Source organism: Lupinus angustifolius, unplaced genomic scaffold, assembly GCF_001865875.1.
Source record: "Lupinus angustifolius cultivar Tanjil unplaced genomic scaffold, LupAngTanjil_v1.0 Scaffold_55_76, whole genome shotgun sequence".
Lineage (NCBI taxonomy): Eukaryota > Viridiplantae > Streptophyta > Magnoliopsida > Fabales > Fabaceae > Lupinus > Lupinus angustifolius.
Genome location: NW_017722769.1, coordinates 2,543 through 24,704, shown reverse-complemented (window position 1 = coordinate 24,704; position 22,162 = coordinate 2,543). Strand labels below are relative to the sequence as shown.

The 22,162-nt window shown below is 33.8% G+C and overlaps 1 protein-coding gene across 3 annotated transcripts; it reads right to left on the bottom strand.

Moving 5' to 3' along the window:
* Positions 1–342: 342 nt before the first annotated feature.
* Positions 343–19,070, bottom strand: LOC109339089 (mRNA-capping enzyme-like). 3 transcript variants are annotated; one of them, XM_019576466.1, is made up of 18 exons: positions 18,813–19,070; positions 18,144–18,365; positions 16,885–17,023; positions 16,523–16,674; positions 16,139–16,222; positions 15,970–16,032; positions 14,244–14,375; positions 13,908–14,123; positions 12,979–13,098; positions 12,050–12,099; positions 10,087–10,249; positions 4,180–4,317; positions 2,611–2,733; positions 2,410–2,508; positions 1,884–1,973; positions 1,687–1,768; positions 1,013–1,143; positions 343–930 (listed from the first exon to the last, which is right to left on the bottom strand). In XM_019576466.1, the coding sequence occupies exons 2-18, from the start codon at positions 18,273–18,275 to the stop codon at positions 787–789; spliced, it is 2,058 nt and encodes a 685-aa protein (XP_019432011.1). In that variant the 5' UTR covers positions 18,276–18,365; positions 18,813–19,070; the 3' UTR covers positions 343–786. The 3 variants fall into 3 exon arrangements, with proteins under 3 accessions (XP_019432011.1, XP_019432013.1, XP_019432012.1); XM_019576468.1 differs by having other exon boundaries at positions 18,144–18,268; XM_019576467.1 differs by having other exon boundaries at positions 13,917–14,123; positions 18,813–19,069.
* Positions 19,071–22,162: the final 3,092 nt, after the last annotated feature.

Here is a 22,162-nt window from a genome sequence, read left to right as displayed (position 1 = left end):
GTTTTGTAATTAAAAAACCATTAAAATGAGAAAGCAAGAGTGAAAATAGATAATTATATAATATATGCTTTAATTTTTACAAAGGTTAAATATTAGTAATTTTGGAAAACGCAATAAAAGTAAGAAAAGTGGGAGTGCTATTAGACATACACAGTGCCAATTGCCCCACCTTGCAAAATGGAAAATAACTTCCTGGTCTAAATAACATTAGGCAGAGTGGAAAACAGTTTCCACTCAGATTAATTATAACATGCTATAACAATGCACTGGAGCCATGCCATTGCCAAAATTGTAATAATAACAATGCATGAAACTCCTCCCAGCGTCTAAAAAACATTGGAGAGAATGGAAGTCTTGTTAATGATTCTCAATTTAATATTCATATACACTTAAAAACTTAACCAATGTAATAGAAGGTTCACCCTAAGAAACATTCACCATTTGAACTTAAAATAAAATTGGTAATATACATTGCGATCCTAAATCTAAGTCTCTTGATCTGGACAACCACAGGCCAGAACTTGGGAGGTACCAACTGCATCATACAACTAAGCAGCACATCAGTAATTAAAGCGAGGCCTAACTAATTACATAATATGAGCAACCTTAGGTGATGACCAAATATATAAATAAGTATATCTAGTACAATTTCAAATTAATCCCACAAGCAGACATTTGCAGATACCTTTGATCATGTTTTCACCTGATATCATACACTACCAACATCAGATTTTCCGGCCGGTGAAAAAATATTATAGGCATGAGCTCCTGATCAACCACAGCCAATCACCTTCGTCGTGCCATGGCAGCAAGCTGATTGGCTTTACTATCATGCTGTATCCTGTCGGCATACATGGGAAGGCGAATTATCTCATTTATTTCATCCAACAAGTCATCCTGTGTGATGTTGTCTTTTATACTTCGCATCACCTGCAACAAATTAAGAAAATGGCTGTAGTCAAGAATAGAGTAAAAGATAATGGAAACTAGCAAATAGGTGTTGGTAGATGACCTTCTTGTATGTATTAAACTCATTTGGAGCAGATTTATCTGTCCTGATTCGCAAGAATACCCATTCCTGTGTTTCGGGGTTCCGGGAACACTCTATGATCTTTCCAGAATAAAATGATGGATCTGAATCATCTGCAGATTTTTAAATTCATTAAAAATAATAAATACAATAGATTCACTAGAAGCTAATAAAATACAACATAAACAAGACAATCTTGTATATAATTGCTAAAGTATTAAAAAAACAAAGGTGGCCAGGTGCACAAGGGTCCCACATGGTGAGACTTGGGGAGGGTAGATGCACAAAACTGTATCCCTGAAAGCGAGAGGATGTTTACACGATTTGAACATGTGACCTTGACCTTGAGGTCACAATGTATCTGGTCTTGTATTCTTATTGGCTTTATACTTTAATATACCAAAAATTGATAGACATTGCTTGCTTTCCCAACCCACTATCTAATGGAAATTGGATATTGTTTTCAAAAATTACCAATCTCAACACTAAATTGGCGTATGAACATGTGCCACCTTGAGAAACACATAATGCCATCACTTGACTTTATGGACTTCACAATACAAAGAAGAGTGATATACAAATAAAGCGCAAGCAAGACGTCATATGTCATAGCAGAATGAGTTGGACAGATGCAATGAAATAAAAATTTGTCTGACCTCCGAATGCAACTGTATTCCCTTCCATAAGTCTCTTCTTTCCTCGATCATTGATATAAAGTAGCTGACGATCACCATCAACCTGTAAACACAAGCATCTAGGAATTAGTTTACTGCATCAGCAACAAACAATTGCTGATCAGAACACAAAATTACATGTCATATCAACTCCATATACAATAAGATGGTGATACAACCTCAAACAGAAAATCAACTGAATTCAGCTCTGCATATTTCCACTTTAAAAGGCCTTCATGTGTACGAGGTACATATGGATCATCCCAACCCTATTAATTAATATTTGTCAGTAACAACCTCCATTAAATCCAATAACAAAAGGAAAGGCAACCAACACATCATTAACAAAGATTGGGAAGGAAAAGGAATACATCAATGTACCCGCACTATGAGCTACTCAAGTTAAGGTACATTGGTCTTCACTTCCCTTCCTTCCCAAATCTTCTACTAAACATTACATCATCCGGCCACAAAGATATGCATTCTCATGCTGACTACTCTGCAGCAGTATGTAATGGTAGATTCCAATGAGCCAATCAACACAATCAAAAGCAAATATTCAAAAAGGCAATATCAAGCCATGATGTTATTTTCTAAAAGTGCCAGCTTGGCATAGAGCCAGAAGCAAGTTGAATAAACACGTCAAAACAGAAAATATCATTCTCACATTTAGTACACTGAAAGTGATCATCAATCACAACCTACCTGAAATATTAGACCATCTGCCTCATGTGAGAGTCTTTTAATGAACTCCTTCAAAAGCTTATTGACAGTAGAGAGCAACCAGAAATCTTTCCTCCTCACCTAAACAACATTTGAAGCACACATAAATAGAAACACCACAAGAGGACAAATGAAGTGAAACTTAAACTATTTAATGCTCAATTTAAGGATATAGATGTGTACCCTAAATGGTTCCAAATCATATCTATAGTAAGGATTTCTGCTCTGGTATATATGCTGTCGTTCATGATTCCTAGGTTCAATGACTTCTTTCTCAAGCATTTTCCATCGTTCATAGAAGGGTCGCTGCATCAAGTTTAAGCTATCAATCGTATGCAGCTAGGTATACTTAGTATCAAAGACCCAGAATAACAAAGGAAGAAAATGGTCAAACACTTCAAATTGTGGTTCACCAAATAAAGGTTCTCCACCAACATAAACATGGAGCGGATGTTCACCACAGCATTTAGATAAACATACTCGTTAATTAGTGAGATTAACAACAAGTGCACTCACTGTCTTTTTTAGACTGCAATCAAATACATATCAACCTTTTATTAACCTATAGAGGTTTCAAATGATGTTTACTCAAAGTATGCTGTGATGTGGATGGACCCAAAAGGAGCTATATCTCATAGAAAATAAGAATGTTTCTCACAAGTCACAACCAATATAACTTCTTGGTCAACAGAAAATTGAGATGGCTTTCTTTTTCTGTTATGCATCATTCAACTGATGTTCCCTGTTGATCCTACTTACAAGGCCAATTCTAGAAAGTAACAAGTAAGCACAGATTATCAGGTTATTTTTATAGGAAAGGACATATCAATAATTTATGCAGACACAAATGCAAGTTTAACCCAATGGAGCTCTACAGGGTTCTCCAATTATCAAATTGCAATGAAATCAGACCTCGAATTCAAAGGACTGGGTAGGAAGAAGATTTCAAAATATGCCAGGCTCATTCAAATGACCAGTCCTACATTGGTATATTAAAGTATAAAGCCCATAAGAATACAAGACCAGATACATTGACAAGAAAGCTAGACAGCTAAAAAAGATGCATGCAATGTAAAATCAGAGGAAACGTGAAATGAAATGTTTAAAATCAAAATATGCCAGACCCTTCAAGCGACTAATCCTAGTCCTAGGTTTCATATATATGTGTGTGTGTGTATATATATATATATCACAGTATATAGCCAATGAGTGTACAAGACCAGATACATTGACAAGAAAACTAAACAGCTAAGAAAGATGCATGCAATAAAAAAATCTGAGGAACTGTATGTCTAAGATTTCAGTCATATTTTATCTGATGTTAGAAGAGACGATTTCTACAACTCTCTCTCCCTACCCCAACACAAAAACGAGAGAGCAGAGAACAGAAAACATATTGACCATGAAGCTACTATAGAGACAACTAAATGAAAGAGAAGAGCAAGAGACAGAAAATAAAGCAACATCCACATCATGAAACAAAAGTACGTGCCTTTTAGCTAACTACAAAAGCAGAGTTAGACAACTTAGCAGGGACATTAGCTAAAATTAATCTGCTGGTTCTCAAACAAGAATGAGAAATCATATCAACAAGCACTGCATGACAATTTAAATATTATCCAACTGTTCAATACAAATTAAAGATAACAATAAGGACAAGTGGTTCTCCTATCATTAATGTATGAACCAATACTAGTGAAGAGCATAAATGATATCTTCCAGCATAATTGTGAAAATATAGATAAATCAAACCTCTATTATTGATACTTGGTTGATTGCCATCATATCATATATAAGGTATCTTCTCTCTTGCTTATTTGAATCTGGCAATGTATCAATAACCATCTCACCATCAAGTAATGTGAAGTGGTGGGTCTTCTCGCCCAAACCCTTCAGAAACCAAATATATAAAATATCACTTTTTGCATCAAAGATTTTGAATAGATGTTTGAAAGAAATTGCATGTCTGTGGATAACACACTGAACACTTATTTGTAGTGTAAAATAGCAATCAACCAAAATAACTGGCTAGGAGTTAATCAGTTTATCAGTATAGTAGCTAAGTTAAAGTCTACTCACAAGCTAATTACAGAGGTTTTCATAACTATAATTGGTCATGGAATTTACTCGTGCAAAATATACTCGCTCTGAAGTTTGAGTATATGGACCATATGCTCCAAGTTTGTAACAAATACAGCCAACCTGAGAATTTCTAAGGGGGTAGACTGGAAAATGCTAAGTACCAATAAAGAAAAAGAAAACTGACAGGCACCACAGAAAGAGGCGACATGTGGAGTTCTAAGATTAGGGTGGCACTGAGGGTAATGTGTAGTATACCTTCTGCGCCTGATGTGAGGTAGTTAGTGTTCAGAAACTCCAGTGGTGGCTGGTAGGTTGCACAACTGTTGAAAATTAAAAATATTAAAAAGGCTGGAAAATGCTCAGTCCAGATGGCCTTGGTGGTGTGCGGTTCAGATCATGGCCTTTAAGGTTCTCATTAAATGGACAGTGGAAAAAACTTGCCAAAAACATGTGGCAGTGAGGGCTTTCCAGAATAGAGGCATAGATTGCATGTCAGAAAACTGCTGGCATTGAAGCATGGTAGGGATAGGGATAATGTTGAGATAATTAGAAGATTATGTATTTGATTGAGTTTAAATATATGATTATGAAATCATATCTTGTAATTATCTCTATGATTTTATTTCTTTGAAGTTAAGGGATTTATGTAGTCTTGTATTATAAATATAAAAGGCTGAATGCACAAACCATGCAAGCAATTCAAATAAACAATGTCCTTTTTAAGTTGGTATCAGAGGCCAGAGCACAACTTCTCTCAGGTTATCATGAGCCAAAAAATGTCCTTTCAACAAGGGTTAAAGTTAACCTTTCGCCCGGTCCGACAGACTTCTATGGAGGGCATGTTAAGAAGTAAGTCCCACATCACTTGCTTCAGTGTTCTAGGTATGGCTTAAATACCCATTTGGCTATTCCTCTATATCAAATTGGTTTCGAGATGGAACCTTAACATAGTACTACCAACAACGCCCATATCATGCACAAATTGAGGTTATACATACTCAAGACCCAAGTGATTCCACTCTGCTCAATTGTCTTCACCCGTCAGATCCACCTACACCTTCTACTAAGTTTTATCCATAGTTGTTCGTAAAGGTATACGCTATACTCGTGACCCACATCCCATACATGATTGTTTGAGTTACTATCGTTTATCTTTACCCCAATATGCTTGTGTATGCTCTTTTCTCAGTTTCTATCCCTAAAATTGTACATGAAGCACTTTCTCATCCAAGGTAGTGGCAAACTACGATTGATTAGATCATAGCTTTACAATTCAATCAAACTTGGACAATTGTTACTCTTCCCGAAGAGAAATTTGTAGTGGGTTATCAGTGAGTCTTTGCGATCAAAGTTGGCCCAGATGGTCAGGTTAATCGCTTAAAAGCCCGATTGGTGGCTAAGGGTTGTACTCAACAATTGGGTATTACCTATGGTGAGATGTTTTCTCTTGTTGCCAAAATGCCTTTTTCGTCTTTCCATGTCTATGTTGGCCATTTGCGCATGACCCTTGGACTAGTTGTATATCAAGAATGCTTTTCTTCACGAGAAGTTGCTACAAGAGGTTTACATAGAGCAACCACCAAGTTTTCTTGCTCAGGGGGACTCTTGTGGATTTGTGTGATAGTTGTATAAGCCATTATATGGCCTTCAGCAGTATCTAGAGCATTGCTCAACTATATTCTCCAAAAGTTTGGTATGATTGGTAGTAAGAAAAACCACTTTGTACTCTATCAGCATTCCTCCAATGGTAAATGTCTTTATCTTCTAGTCTATGTGATGACATTGTCATTAATGGTAATAACCATGATGGAGTCAAGCGTCTCAAACAACATTTATTTCAACACTTTCAAACCAAAGACTTGGTACCATTATGATACTTTCTTTGAATCGAGGTAGCTCGATTCACACACAAGTACTGCCGAGGAACTATGCTCTAGATATTCTAAAGGACACAAGCATGTTAGACTATAAGTTTATTGATACTTTGATGGATCCTAATGTTAAACCTATGTCAGATCAAGGGAAACCATATCCAAATCTTGGGAGATATCAAAGACCTATAGGCAGGTCGGGTTATCTAACTATGACAATAATAGATATAACTTTTTTTGTAAGTGTCGTTAGTCAATTCCTTCATTTACCACTTGATAGTTGATAGTCACTAAGATGCAGTTGTTCGAACATTTAGTTACATTAAAGGATCTCCTAAAAGATGATTGATCTCTACAGAGCTCATATTGATATTATCACCTATTGAAATGCAAATTAGTTGGATGCCCAAATGATGGGTAGTTAGCTTCAGGTTGTTGTATTTTCATTAGTGGCAACCTTATCTCATGGAGAAGTAAGAAACAAAATATTGTTGCTAGATTAAGTGCACAGGAAGAATAAATAGTCATGTCTCTTGCTGCAGGAGAACTTGCTTGACTCAAACATCTCTCTAAGTTAAAGTTCTACAAAAGTTAAATCTATGAACCTCAATTGTGAATTCCTAGGATTAATTAGCAGATATCTTCACTTAGTATGTGACAAGTTGGATGCATTTGCCATGCATGCTCTAGTGTGAGGGGGAGTGTTCAGATAATTAGAAAATTCTGTATTTGATTGGGTTTATATAGAGTAAATTACACTGACACCCCCTGAGTTTTAGCGAAATTACACAAGTCACCTCTCACTTTTTTACACTTACGCAAACCCCCCTAATTTTTATACTTTCATTACACTGACCACCCCAGCACGAGAAATAAGTGTAATCTTTTAAACAGAAAATGTGATAAATGCAATGAAGTTAACCAAAACATGATATATTGTGGAGACAAGTCCAAATAATATATGAGTCAATACCTCTTTATTATTTTTGGTTCGTTACGATAAAGTATAAGAGCAATTTAAACAATATTTCTTTAGAATTGTTGATATATTTTGTAACAAAAAATAATGAAGATATATTGATTTGTATATTATTTGGACTTGTCTCAACAATATATCATGTTTTGTTTAACTTCATTGCATTTATCATATTTTTTGTTTAAAAGATTACACTTATTTCTCATGCAAGAGTGGTCAGTGTATTGAAAGTGTAAAAACTAGGGGGATTTGTGTAGGTGTAGAAACGTGAGGGTTGGTTTGTGTAATTTCACTAAAACTCATGGGTATTAGTGTAATTTACTCTTATATATATGATTATAAAATCATATCTTGTAATTATCTCTCTGATTTTATTTCCTCAACGTTAAGGAATTTATGTATTTACTCTTGTATTATAAATAGAAAATGTTGAATAGACAAGTCAATCCAACAATTCAGATAAACAGTGCCCTTTTCAAGTGATAGAAATAACAAACAGACTAGGACCCACTAGGCCTGAATTATATTTGTTTAGACAGTTATTTTGGCAGTCTCTAATAGTGTCTTTTGTGTATTGATAGTATTGTGCATCAATCGTTGGTTATTGTGAATTCTAGAAGGAGGACTCCTTGTTAGGGAGAACCCCTCTGAAGTTGATATATTGTTCTATCAAGTCTACAAGCCACATTATTCTAATAAAACAACAATTTGTGACCAATTCTTGAGCCTAACAATTTGGTCTGACCTGCTGGATGCCATCAGAGAGGATGTGAAGGAATTAGAGCGATACATGGAGCGGATAATGTAAAGATGAAATGTCCAATTCTTAGCACAAAAGTCAGTATAGATCTTTAGGAGATGCTCGGAGAATGAGAAATGGCTTTACATAAGTGAATAACAAGATAAGAAATTTGGATGCTCTGGGTCCTCCTATGCTCGTGTTGAAAGGACATAGCTAAACAAAAACATCATGTCATGGATGATCAAAATGCTAGTAGTTCCAACCAAAAACTCCCATATCTCCTCATTCTGATCAATTCCATGTCCAGCCAAAACAATCTAAAGAAGATACTTCAGATGTTCAAAACATGTATTAGAAAAGATAAGCATGCCCATTAATGATGGTTCAAATCCCATTTGGTTGGGTGGCCAAATCAGAAAAGCATTTTGAAATCCAAAATACCAAACTGGATGTGAAGGTATCCCTAGCCTTTGTTTGCATGGAAAGTTTTGCTGTGTATTGGTTTAGATATCTAAGGAAGGGATTACAAGAGGTATCTTGAGAAAGAAAATGGCAGGATGCCGAGTTTATCAAGGGCAAGTTTCCACAATGCAGCCTTGAGGACAAGGCTGTTTATGCCTGGGGGAGCCTTGATAAGAATCAGAAACAGACCAGGACCCACTAGGCCTGAAATACTAGTATTTGTATAGTTATTGTGTTTACACAGTTATATTCTCTGTTTGTGTACTGTGTTGTGTGTACCATTAGCAGATTGGACAGATATGATTGGTTATTATTTTTAGACAGTTAAGGTTAGTTTGAGAGTTGGATTTTAGAGGAGAAGAAAGAGAAAGGGGAGGTTTGGGAACCATGAAATACACTTGTGAGATGACTCCCAAGCCTTCTCTTCCTTCCCCTCCAAAATCTAACTCCCAAACTAACCCTTAATCAATTATACATAAATGTGTGGTGTGGAGGTTTACATTCCTCACTCTGGTGTTTGCTTTGGGAATTGCAAAAGGATACCCCTTGTTAGGAGGAAATCCTGGGAAGTTAAGGTATTGTTCTTTAAGAATGGTCTGCAAAACATTCTAATAATTACTTGTGTCCAAATCTTGAGTCTAAGAGATAGTTGCCATGGGGAGGTTTGGGAACCATGAAATACACTTGTGAGATGACTCCCAAGCCTCCTCTTCCTTCCCCTCCAAAATCTAACTCCCAAACTAACCCTTAAGCAATTATACATAAATGTATGGTGTGGAGGTTTACATTCCTCACTCTGGTGTTTGCTTTGGGAATTGCAAAAGGATACCCCTTGTTAGGAGGAAATCCTGGGAAGTTAAGGTATTGTTCTTTAAGAATGGTCTGTAAACCATTCTAATAATTACTTGTGTCCAAATCTTGAGTCTAAGAGATAGTTGCCATGGGGACATAAGTTATGATGCCATGTTGAAACAGAGCCTTTCGAAGAAACTGTGCATTATTATTAGTCACTAAAAGTACGCCCAGGTTCCATCATGTATACTCCCTAGGCCCAAGTAGGATTAAGTGTTGGGGCAGTTACAGAAAAACGAAATTACAAGTGGGAAAGGACGTTAACTAGAGGAGAGAGAATGTGCATCTAATTAAATGGGGATAGAGTCACGTCAGCAGTCTTATTGTGATTTTTCTGGGGAGTTTACAGTTTGGGGCTAAGAATCTTCTCATCCGGGGAATCTAGCTCTTAATTTCTGTATTGTTTTCCTTCTAAATCCATAATTCAATATATCTGAATAACTTTTCTTCAGAAAGGGTTGTACCCTATCAGTTAGTTGTACACTAATCTCTTATTTATAATCTAATCCCAATCAATCAAGGAGGTAATCAGTAGCTAATTTACAGCTTCAGCTGTAAATTAGCTACTGATTACATAGGTGATTGATATTTAGATATCACTAAATCGGATAATTAAGTTAAATCATCTCTAACAAATGCTATCATAATTTTCCAAAATAAAGTAGCACACGTACATCATTTGTACTCCTGCAAGGAAACCTCATTTGGACCCTTCGAAAATTGAAATTTCTGTCAATTAAGTAGCATCCATCCATAGTTATAAGCATCATATATCGTGTACCATCAGCTTTCCATGTTGCATAATAATAACGCTGTCGTAACAACTGCAAATTATCCCTGCACAACAAAGTACTGAAATTTAATATAAATTTAGAAATAGAAATATCAACTTAATAAGGAACTGTGTCTAAAAAATAACTCTTGCAATCCACTAACAATCTAACATGATTACTAAATTTACTAAACTACGGAATTGTATAAACAAATGCCATCATTGGTTTGAGATTTAGTTTTTTATACAACCAAGACAAAAGAGATTAAGTTTTAAATGAGTGTCCCAGTGCACGAGGCTCCCACACTGTTAACTAGCTGGTCATAGGTTAGAATCCTACTTGGGGAATTTAATTAATTCTGAACTCTGTGATCCGCAATGAATCAGTGGAGAGTAGATGTATGCAGCCTTACCCTCACAAGCGAAGACACTGTTTCCAAGAGTTTAATTTTTAAATAATGGCAAAAAAATATCTCATCACAAAAATAGTCTTTAAAATTTTTGGCCATAAGTCCATATAGGCACTGTTTGAAAATGTGAGCTTGTACCTTATCAGGTAAGATGTAGCTTTTTGACACAGTCAACAAGATATTAGAGTCGTTATATAAACAAAGTTGAAAAGAGCTTGTAGTGTTTGAAAGCTAGCTTTCATAAAGCTCTTCTGGTAGCTTTCCAAAAAGCATAAGAGTTTTCAATAATACATTGGTCAATTTTATCAAATTACATTACACTAAAATATGTACTAATACTTCATCTCCTCCCCATTAACGCTAAACACCTTCAGCTTTAAACTTCCAGATACCTTAAAAGCTACAAGGTAGTTTGATCGAACAACCCATAAAAAGACTCTCAATTATACCATGCAAATCTGATTTAACTTAACGGAATACAAAATAGATGGATTCCCTGCCGCTGACAAAATAGGAAAAATGGAAGTAAAATAGAGTAGCCAATGAAGCACTGTTAAAATGACAAGAGATAAAGCATTAGGGATTAGAATTTGACCCTTGAGGTATCTGAAAATTGGATTATTGGCTTGTAATTGCAGGTATAAAGATTGCATTAATGTAAGGAATGTGAAATGTGGAAAAATGATACACGAGAGGTTATTAAAGATGATGATTTTCATTGACCAGTAGAATGGAGGCATTTAGGAAATTAAGAGAAAACATACTGATGCCTCTGACGAAAAAAAGAATAGCGAAGTACTGTAACTTGACAAGACTAAAGCATAAGGAATTAGAATCTAATCCTTGAGATACCCAGTTTACAAAGTAATGGCATGTAAAAGCAGCTAGAAAGAAAGCATTAATTTAAGGAATGTGGAAAAATGATAATAAGGGGTTAGGTAAAAAATGATTTAAGTTGATATAATTTTTCAGTTGCAACATATATTTTACATTCTTACCAAAAAAAGAATGATGGTTATCATCTTCTGGTAGAATATGGAAGCATTTAAGAAATCACTCGCTTACCTTCTATATATTGCAACTAAGAGATAGGGTATAAGACTAGTTAGCATAAGACAAGCAGTATTTAATATTTGAATAAGAAGATATATATGAGGGTACAATTAAATGTCCAGTGCGTTACAAAAATTAATCTCTGGACAAAATACATAGGCAAATTTATTCTACTTATTATACCTGGCGAGGAGCACTAATCTTTTTGGTAGACATCATATAAAAAGGAAAATGCACTTAAGCAACACAATGCAAACCACTATGCACAATCACATGATTAGTAAAGGCATAACAACACAACAAATAATAGTATAGTGGCACAGATATAACAGCTCAAAAATCATTGTTTAACTAATATAACATATCACAACATAATATGCTAATGGCTCAGATCAGTAGAACCTGTTAAGAGAAACGGGATGTGAACCTGGAAATTGTGCGTGTCCTCTGGCCTGCATGCTAAGAATTAGTAAAACAGCTATAACAAGCATATGAGGTATATGATGTAGCCAACCTTAAAAATATAAGGGAAAAGGCATGATACAGGAAATCATTGAAAGAATCCTTGTCATCAGCTGCATAGGTTTTACACATATAAAACCAAATAGAACATAGAATTAAATATGAATATACCGCATCTATCTATTCGTTTGATGAACATGAAAATTATAAGTATAATAATGTACAATTCAAAAGTTGTCAGCCCTGCATACAAATGGAAAGCTTACGCCTTACGGTACCAGAAAAGAATCTTAAAATTCTAATGCCCTTTTAAACCCCATATAACTATAAATTCTTCAAACAAAAAATGTCTCACTAGCCCTTAAATCAAATCAACAACAATGTCATTTCAAAAAATCAACAATATGTAACAAACAAGTCCACATCAACATACATGTCAAATATGAATAAGGAACCAATTTTGTCTTGGAGAAGACAGACAAATATGAGTGCATATGAAACGACCCACAGTGAAGGACCAAGGAATGACAAAATCCTAGCACAAATTCACATTTTTAACAAAAGCAAGAAGGAAAACCTCTAGAATGAAAGATTATGATAAAAAACATTTGGAAAACATATAATGACAGCTCCAAGAATATCAAATAATAAGTGCAAATAGTCCAACAAGTGTCAGAAACAAAGAGACAACCAGATGACAAAGTAGCAACTAGCAGAATACTTTCCACCAATTCCTTTATTGCAACTTAATGACCAGAAATGGAAAGCTGACAGTAAAATTATCAAAATGAATCATCATAATTCCAAAGCTCTCAAATCCTTGTAAGCAATAAACTCATGCATGCAAGACAACCATTTAAAAGGCTTACCCCACCACTCAATTTAAGTGATTGATAACAGAACTGCCGGAATGCCTCTTGCTGATCATTAGATATTTCATCTCCCAAAACATCATCATTTGTCATTCGTGCATCAGTCTCATGGTTCTCCTGAGAGAGTGAAAAATATGTCGAAATGTAAGACATGTCATATAGATGGGTCCACTATTTTTACATTAATATTAGTACATATGAACATTAGAGTAGAGACTGAATAAGGCGGGGACAGATCCTAGATAGGAATGAGGATGAGACACCTACAACACCCCCAGCAACCGAAAAGGTGGTGGCTGCACCACTGCGACAAGTGGCTGTACTGTTGGTGCATGGACAGTTAGTGTAATGCATACAACCGCTTGTGAATAACATCGGAGTTGGGGTTTGAGTTTACCAGACTCATGCCAGACAGACACTGTAATTAGGCTACTTGACCCGGTCGGAGAAGAGGTGGTAAAAAAGACTTTTGCAATTTAAGAAAAGGGAAAACTGACTTTTTCCCTTTAAAATTAGGCTACTTGACTGGCAATTTGCGTCAAGATTCGCCACTAACTCACTACTACATAGTACGGAAGTTCACCACGCCGCGGTTCACCATCTCGGCATGTGGAAGGGTTGAAAATCACCACTCCTCTGCTATCCTAACACAGCAGTCTCCGATTAACAATCCAGACATATGAATCTTATAAATCTGCAATATGTCATTTGCGTAATCCTAAAGTAACAGTAAGACAAAGGGCTTAACCTAAAAAGGGAAATTTTGAATTCTAAATGGGTTTATAAAAAAGAAACCTATGCCTTATCATGAATCAGGAAAAAAATGAAAACAGCACTTGCAAGAAATCAACAAGAAGATGACAAGGCCGTTCATCTGGCATGAGATAATAGTAAAAGCCAAAATAGCAAAAAATCAGTATGTATACTATCGATACATGCAGATGAGGGTCTGGTATTCCATCATCATCATCATCTGGAACTGCTTCACCATTGAGGTCAAGTTCAGAAGATCTTTTCCACTCCGGAGTCGGAGGACAAACTACCATTTCAGGCTTCTTTTCATGATAAAATGTGTACAATCCATCAATGTAATCAGGTTTGTAGATTCCTGGAGGGCGCGCATCAGAGAACATTTTTATTGCCTACAAAATGGGCAAATAAAAAGTATAAATACAGAACTTAAGCCACATCTTAAACAAACACACCGGGGAGAGGGAGAGAGAGAGAGAGATGAATACATTTAAGGTAACTCCATAACTGACCTGAGTAACAGACAATGACATAGAACGCATCAGATAATGGATGATCATATATCCAGTACGATTGTGCCCATGTGTACAATGAACAAGTATATACTTCTTCGAGTGTTTTTGACGTACTAGAAATTGAGTAACCTGGAAATGAAAATAATCACATGGTTAAGAGCTTATAATCATTGTTTGGGTTGAAGCATAATTAGACATCTTTGAGGAGATTTCTCTGGATGAGCACCTCTATCGGATAAGATTAGGCATTGGCCTTGGACTACTTCTGCTTGGTGTAAAGCACATGATCTTTTTATAGGCATATTTCTAACAGATATGTATACGGATTTGCTAGGTTTAATTTGTTAATGTTTTCTTTGATCTTTATTGTTAGAAAGAAAAATATACTACAAAATAACCTATAATGCAAATTTCTCTAAGAAATGAGAAACTATCACTTTTTACTTTGAAAAGGACCAAGCATCAGAGATTTGTATCTTAAGTACTTCCAAAATCTTACTAATACTTAAATATATGTATATATATGTGTATGTGTGTGCATTCACAGTTATATTATATATACACGCACACAGAAATGCAAGTAGCTAAACATCATTTGTACATAAATTTATATTACAAACGTTAATGAATAACTTTTTATGTTAGAGATATATAACCACTCATCTGCTACTTACAATATGATAACAATTTGAAGGGTTCACAATAGAATCCCAGGAATTTAACATAAAAGAAACTGAAGAAGCATGTTAACACTAGCTTATAGGTGCAAATTGAAATATACCACAGCACAAGTCACACAACTTAGGCATCTCAGATCTATCATAAAAATTGATAAAAAATAAAGGAACGTGTAAACCAAAAGATAAAAGCTGGGTAAATGAAATGGGGAGTCATTCAGGTACTATTTTTTATAGAAAAATGCTTCTCAGCCTCTAAAAAAGATTATACTGAACAGCTACAAGACTTGTGATAGTGCATGGTACCGATTACTGAATACTGGTAAGTAAAAATCCAATAAGAGCATAAACTCAATATTACAAAGATGGGAGTGTGATGTTGGATGACCCCACCTACTGAGAAAGGTTTGTTGTTGTTTGATAATTAAAAGGGTAAATAACACATGGTCCCACAAGCTTAGTCCCTTTTCACTTTTCATAGATAGAAGGATGGGTTTCATTTTGTACCACAACCCCGGGTCCGAAACTACCACAAAATATAAACATGTTTTTACCACAGTGGAAATCTACATGTGATCTCTTTCAATATAATCTTGAAACACTGAACTCCCAAACACATACAGACTGTTACTGTTAGATTTAACAGAAAATACAGTTCTAAACTTTTTATCAGAGCATAAAATTTTGTTAGAAAATAGTTTAAGTATGCAAATAACGAATTAAAATTTAGTAGGTAATGTGTAATTTACCCTAACTAAAATAAAATAAAAGTCCATATGGTATACCAATTAAATTCACCTGAATCAACTTTAGCTTTCATTTAGCATCTACTATGAATTAATCTACACAAATTTCTTACATATTTTTTTCTAAAGGAGACCCTAAATATTAATTCATACCATCAAGAATCCCCACTTCTAGAGCATGTTGCAAGGTAATAAATATGCTTATTAAATGACACATTGCTTGTAAAATAGAAAATGCACAGCAAATTCTTTTAAATAACTTGGGAAGGCTGCAAAAATATGATCAAGAAAGAAACAAACCTCATAAACAAACTGATTCACAGCTAAATTATCAGGTACAGAATCACGGCCCTTGCATTGAATCTAAACCACATCAATGATATTCAAATTAAGGACAACATCAAGGTGTAATAGGTTAAAAGACAAATAGAAAACCTAAAGTTAAGTAAATTTAAACTATATTACATACCTTAACATGTTTGATACCCTCTTTCTTTAAATCTGTCACAGGATAGTATCGAGAAGTATTTGTCAAATCAATCACAAGACCAAGCTGCAAACCAAGAGAATAAAATGTAAAAAAAAGAGTCAAAGTTGAGCAGAAAGTCTTTGCATATGAAATAGAGCATTGAATTTCTTTATTTTGTGCTGCTAAGGACAAGCAACAAAGATTGTAGCTGGGTAAACAACTAGATATAAGGATCCTTTCTATTTTTTCCTTGATGCTCAAAATCTACAAGTTCCTTGCATTTAGATCACTTCTGCTCAAAAACTTAAAATTGAAGAAAAAAATTCAATGCCAAAGAAGCAGAAGAAACATGAGACAACACTTTTTTTAAAATAAACTACTTACTTTTCTCCCTAAAACTCTCTGTTGATGTATCACTTGCTTAAATGAGTATCTTTTACCAGGAGCAATGCAGTCATTAAATGATTCACCAAGTGGAACCTTGGAAGGTACCATGCAATAAATTTCCTGGCCAAATGAAGGACACTCCAACCACCCTGCATGTACAGAATAAAATGATAATACATCCTCTCTTTTCAACCATGTACACCCATCGTAATTAGCAGTATCAAAGGCATTCTAACCATCTCAAATATGACCTCAAGTTATAAAATAGTTATCAAACTGCATTTTATAACTAAAAAATCTTTAAATATTGTGTATTTATTTATAGTACTCAACCTGGACCATGAAGAAAAGACCCTAACCTGGAGGAAGCCTGCTTTTATCATGTGATTTAAGGGCCTTAGTATGGAACAGCTGATCATATCCAGGTGACTGTGATACATGCACGGGCCTATCATCTGGACGTTCTCTCTTCAATCGTCTCTTTCTTTCTTCACGCTCCTAAAATAAGCAGTAACTCAGAAATTGTGTTATTAAAAAGATAGGTACAATACAGACAATACAATTTAAAAACTAATGGTGACAGAGAAGGAGCTGAACGGTGATTGATTGGACAAATTAAAGGAATTATTGTTGAGGACTCCATTTGAGCTTTTGGGAAAGGACCCACTTGAAGATCAATAGACAAGTTTATAACAGAACCCAAAATTTTATCCTCTTAGATGGAACTCAAACAAAAAATCTTATGCTCAGAATGAAACTTATGGATAGCCCTGGATAATGAATCACTCAATTGAATGAAATTTTCTCATTAAACGGGGAAGGAATAGGTAGGAAAACAACAGCCAAGAAAGTGAGAATAATTCCTTCAATAGACTAAGTCATGCTATGTGGATAATTTACATAGCAGGCAATTAAGGTGACAAAAATTAAACCACAATCCTCATTCCACTAGATATAATATAAAGGTAGATGATCATTACTATCAAAAGCTCAAATCATCATGCCAGAATAAACAAAAAGGAAACTGATCATGGGATTGTACAAGTAGTAATTCACAGACAGTCTATGATAAATTCACAAACGAAGCCATTCGAGCATTAGAATGTTCATACCAGGAAGCATCAGTTCATACATAAAAACAACAGAAGTATAAAGACCGAAATTTTATTTTTTGCACAATGTGGTCTTTTGAAGTACATTTAATCCCTATTAGAAAACAAGTTAAAATGTTGGAGTTCCATCCATTGTTTCAAATTGCGGACTGCATCACCTGATGCAGCCCCACAATGTTACATTGACTGCCACAACCGCATCAACTGCAATTTGGGACACATCAGACCGCATTTGGGGTGCATCAAATTCATAAATATTTTTTTAATCACAAAAAAATCCACACTGCAACGGCCACAATCCGCATAGCAACGACTGCAATGACCGTAATCTCAATAACCACAACTGTGACCACAATCGCCCGAAACCATAATTTAAAATTTTGCTAAAGAGAATAAGCTTCGCCAGTTCATCTAGTAAATGAGAAACTACCATCATAGAGCTCCTAGTCCGAGGTATCCATAGATATTGAAATGAGAGAAAATGAAACAGGTAGAGAAAAGGGTACCCGGCGTGCTATATCAACAGCACTTTCCACACGTTCTTCTGATGCGATAAACTCTCTGACAGCATGTCCCTCAAAAGTGTCTTCCTCTTCATCCGGGACCGGCGAAGCATTCAAGTCCATTGCAACTATCATCAAGCAGCAAGAAGCATTAGTTGGCACAATATAAAATCCCAACAGCACTCGACTTCCTTTGTTTCTCTGTAGTACCTAGAATTCTTTTGCCTACACCATTCAAATAGCCACCTTATAAAAACAAGCACATCCATGAATTCTACCACATTATTAGCACACAAAAATTAGCAGCTCAAAAAATAGCGAGGCTTTTTATTCATCATCCTCAACTACAAAGTCTGAAGCAATCATGCAAAACAATAAAATAACAGAAGCATCCAAGCTTCATGGAATATACCTAGATGAAATTCAAGGTTTCTTCTCCAAACTCAATTAGCCAAACACAATTTTCGCAACATAAAATAAAAAACAGGAAACATATCCCACTTCCCTTCTTTTTCTCTCATATCCTCCCAGCTCCGAATGGAAAGAACTTAATACATCAACATAATCAATGCAGAGAATTCAACAAATTTTCAGAATCAAAATTGACATCAAAACTATACGAAGTTTCAAATTATCACAACCAATAACGTAGAAGAGTCAGAATTTACGAACCTCAGCAGAAAAACAAACGGAATCGAGAGCAAAACAATTGAAGGAACCGAAACTGGTGGATCGCGGAGAGAGAGGTTACGTAATGAGGGAAATTGCGGAAAGAGGAACCCTAGAATCGTCGTGAGCAGTGTGAGTGAGAGAGTTTGCGACGAAACCCTAGAGAGAGAGGAAGAAGGGTACCGAGAGAAAGAGAGAGAGAAGAATTTGGTGGTTGTTGGGGTGAGAGGAGAGAAGTGAAGTAGATTTGATTGCTATGTTTTATTAATGAAAATGAGGAAAAACAATTTAATGATAATGAAAATGAATATTGCAAGGGAAAAGATAAAGGAGAAGGAAAAAAGGCCTATTATAAGATACGAGAAAAATAATATATGTACCGCTATTTTTTGAGTTTGATATATTATCGTTGCATTTTTTATTAAACCACCATTATTTAATTATTATTAATTTTTCAAATAAAGTTATTCAGATAATTGATAGATATATAATAAATATGTTAAATATAGTGAGAGTGCATATATAATACACTCTAAATATAAATAGATATTTAAATGACTCTTGATATAAAATATTAGACTAACCTCAATTTTCTTTCAAGTTTTAATTATTCACTCTTTTTATTACATAATATAAAATTATATATATAGAGGAGGGATTCATTTACATCTAAAGTTAAGTTACACTCAATTTCAGTATTTATTTTCTTAAGTCTAATGGACCAAATAGGTAAGTGCAATAAATAATGAGAAAGAAAAATAAAAATTTTAAATTACTTATTGTCCTCACTCATTTGGTCTGTTGGATTTAAGAAAATAAATGGTTAAAATTGAGTGTAACTAGTATAACTTAACTTGCGTGTAAATGGATCTCCTCATATATATATATAGGGGTTTACTAATATCAATTCACTCATTTTATGAAGTAACGTATTAGCAATATGTACCTAAAAATTGGTTAAAAGTATCCTTCACTTTTCATTCAAATTAAGTTTTTTGGTAATGATATTTTCATAAATCATTTAAAATAGGGTTAACTCTCACCCAAACCTTGTAATCTCATCTTATTATCTAATTTCACTGAGTCTACGGAAGAGAAACCATCCAGAAGGTAAATCAGTCCACATCCATACATAGTCTATTTCTTTCGCGAAGAGAGTAGCACCACCACGAAGAAACAAACTACGTGTCGATGTGGAGAGATTTACCTTCTGAACAACTCCTCTTCTACAGACTCGGTGAAATTAGAAAATGAGGTAGGATTATAGGGTTTGAGTGAGAGATAACCATATTTTAAGTGATTTACGAAAATATCATTCACAAAAAACTTTAGTTGAATTAAAAGAAGAAGGGTATTTTTGACCAATTCATTGGATAAACATTGCCAACATATTCCTTCATATATAAAATGGAGTAGACTCATGTTGCTCATATATATATATGTTTTATCAAAGTGGGACTCTTAATTTAAAAATTTAAGATTAACCTCATTTTCTTTCAAGTGTTCACTCTCTTTATCAATGTCATACATTTTAATAATAATATAAATAAGAGTAACTTACATTAATATTACATAAATTATTTATTATTTTATTAAATATATTCTATACTTCTATGGTATAACCATTATCATGGTGTAATTTCTACTTTCCTATTTTGTCCTTAATATTTTTTAATTTCTACAATAAAACTATATAATTCTAGATAATTATCATTAACACATCTCACATTAAATTGTATACTATAATAATTACAAAAATTATAACATAAATACACCCAATAAAAAAATCATTCTAATTCTTTAAAATAAAACATATACAAATTGAATACTTATTAAAAATACTTAATATCATAAAATAAGAATACGGGTCGTGAGGCACAAAGTGTCCGTCGACACGTATATATATAATACCACTTGAGGGGTTTGTGTAATTACATTAAAATGGGTTTAATATTTTTAAAAAGTGTAGTGATAATTGTAATTAAGTTAAAAATTAAGGATGTAACTTACTATCTTAATAAAAGTAAACATATATTATTTAATTAAATAATTATAATATTTTCAATATTTATCATTTACAAATAATAAAAAATAAACCTTAATAAAGTTTTACTTAACTCTTCCACTTAAATGTGGTTATTTACTTTATTTTAGCTACTATGTATGTATTCTTATATTGGTTATTCAATTTTTATATTGAGTGTACATTATTTTTTTTTATATTGGGTATTCAAAATTAAACCCATAATGCCTATATATTACATTAAATTAAATGTAAAGCTCCTATTGAAATCATAATAAAATATGATATCATAATCATTTTCATAAAAATATTTTTTTTTAAAAAAGGTCCTCATTGAAAATGTGAAAAAATAAATACATAACTTTGTGGCATGTGATTCAAAAGAAAACATGATGATAGAAAAAGAGAACAAAAACCTGAAAATAGTAGTAGTATTTTGAAAGTTATGATAACATCCTTCAAATACCGTGAGAATAAATAATTTCATAATGGTAAAAGATGTCATCTTCTATTAATATGAATGACATCTTTTAATGGGTAGTAGAGTGGATGATAACAAAAATAGAAATTGGTATCGGATGAGGAAGTGTTTCAAACTCACTAATATGTCTCATTTTCTTCTTCACGTTTATGCATATTTTGTATTAAAAGAAAATATATATGAAAGTGGAGAAAAGGTAAATAAAGTAGAATGTCCAATTTAACATGAAATGAGTGATGTCAACTTACAATTAATGGATAGAGTAGTGATTACACTACAATAAAGATTTCTTTTTGTGAGAGAAGTGATTTCAACTTAGAAGAGCGATTATATTAGCGTTTGTTTGCTTTGTGAAAATAGTTCTTCTTTTCATTTCCTATTTTGATTTCTTGAAAATACTTTTCATTCTTAAGAAATGAAAATTCAGAAGACATGTTTGATTTCATTTGATATATTTTTGTTTCCAAAGAATAGAAATAATGAAATGTGTTTGCTTTATGCTTTTTCAATAAAGCCTCTATTTAATAAATGATAAAAATATGATTACTATGTTTATTTTCACAAGTAAACATCAATTTTTAGTGAAGTTAAAATTTAAATATAAACAATTTTTTAAACTCGTCTTTGCCATAAAGTTTAAAAGCATTTTTTTATTAAATAACTTTTTATTGAAATTATCCTCTCATACATTTATATAACATATCATAAATAATACATTTATTTAGTAACAAAAGTAAGATATAATATTATGCCATATTATTTATGAAATACAATTCAAGTTTTTTTTTTCGAAAAAACTATAATTATCAATTATATATAAAGCTTTTCAATATCTACAATAACTTTCCC

Excerpts from the sequence above, each read along its gene's own strand:
- LOC109339089 (XM_019576466.1), bottom strand. The coding sequence starts at position 18,275 with ATGATAGTTGCAATGGACTTGAATGCTTCGCCGGTCCCGGATGAAGAG. Across the intron at positions 14,124-14,243 it reads TGTCATTGTCTGTTACTCAG|GCAATAAAAATGTTCTCTGA; the intron begins GTCAGTTATGGA and ends CCCATTTTGTAG. Across the intron at positions 2,509-2,610 it reads ATGATTTGGAACCATTTAGG|GTGAGGAGGAAAGATTTCTG; the intron begins GTACACATCTAT and ends AATGTTGTTTAG.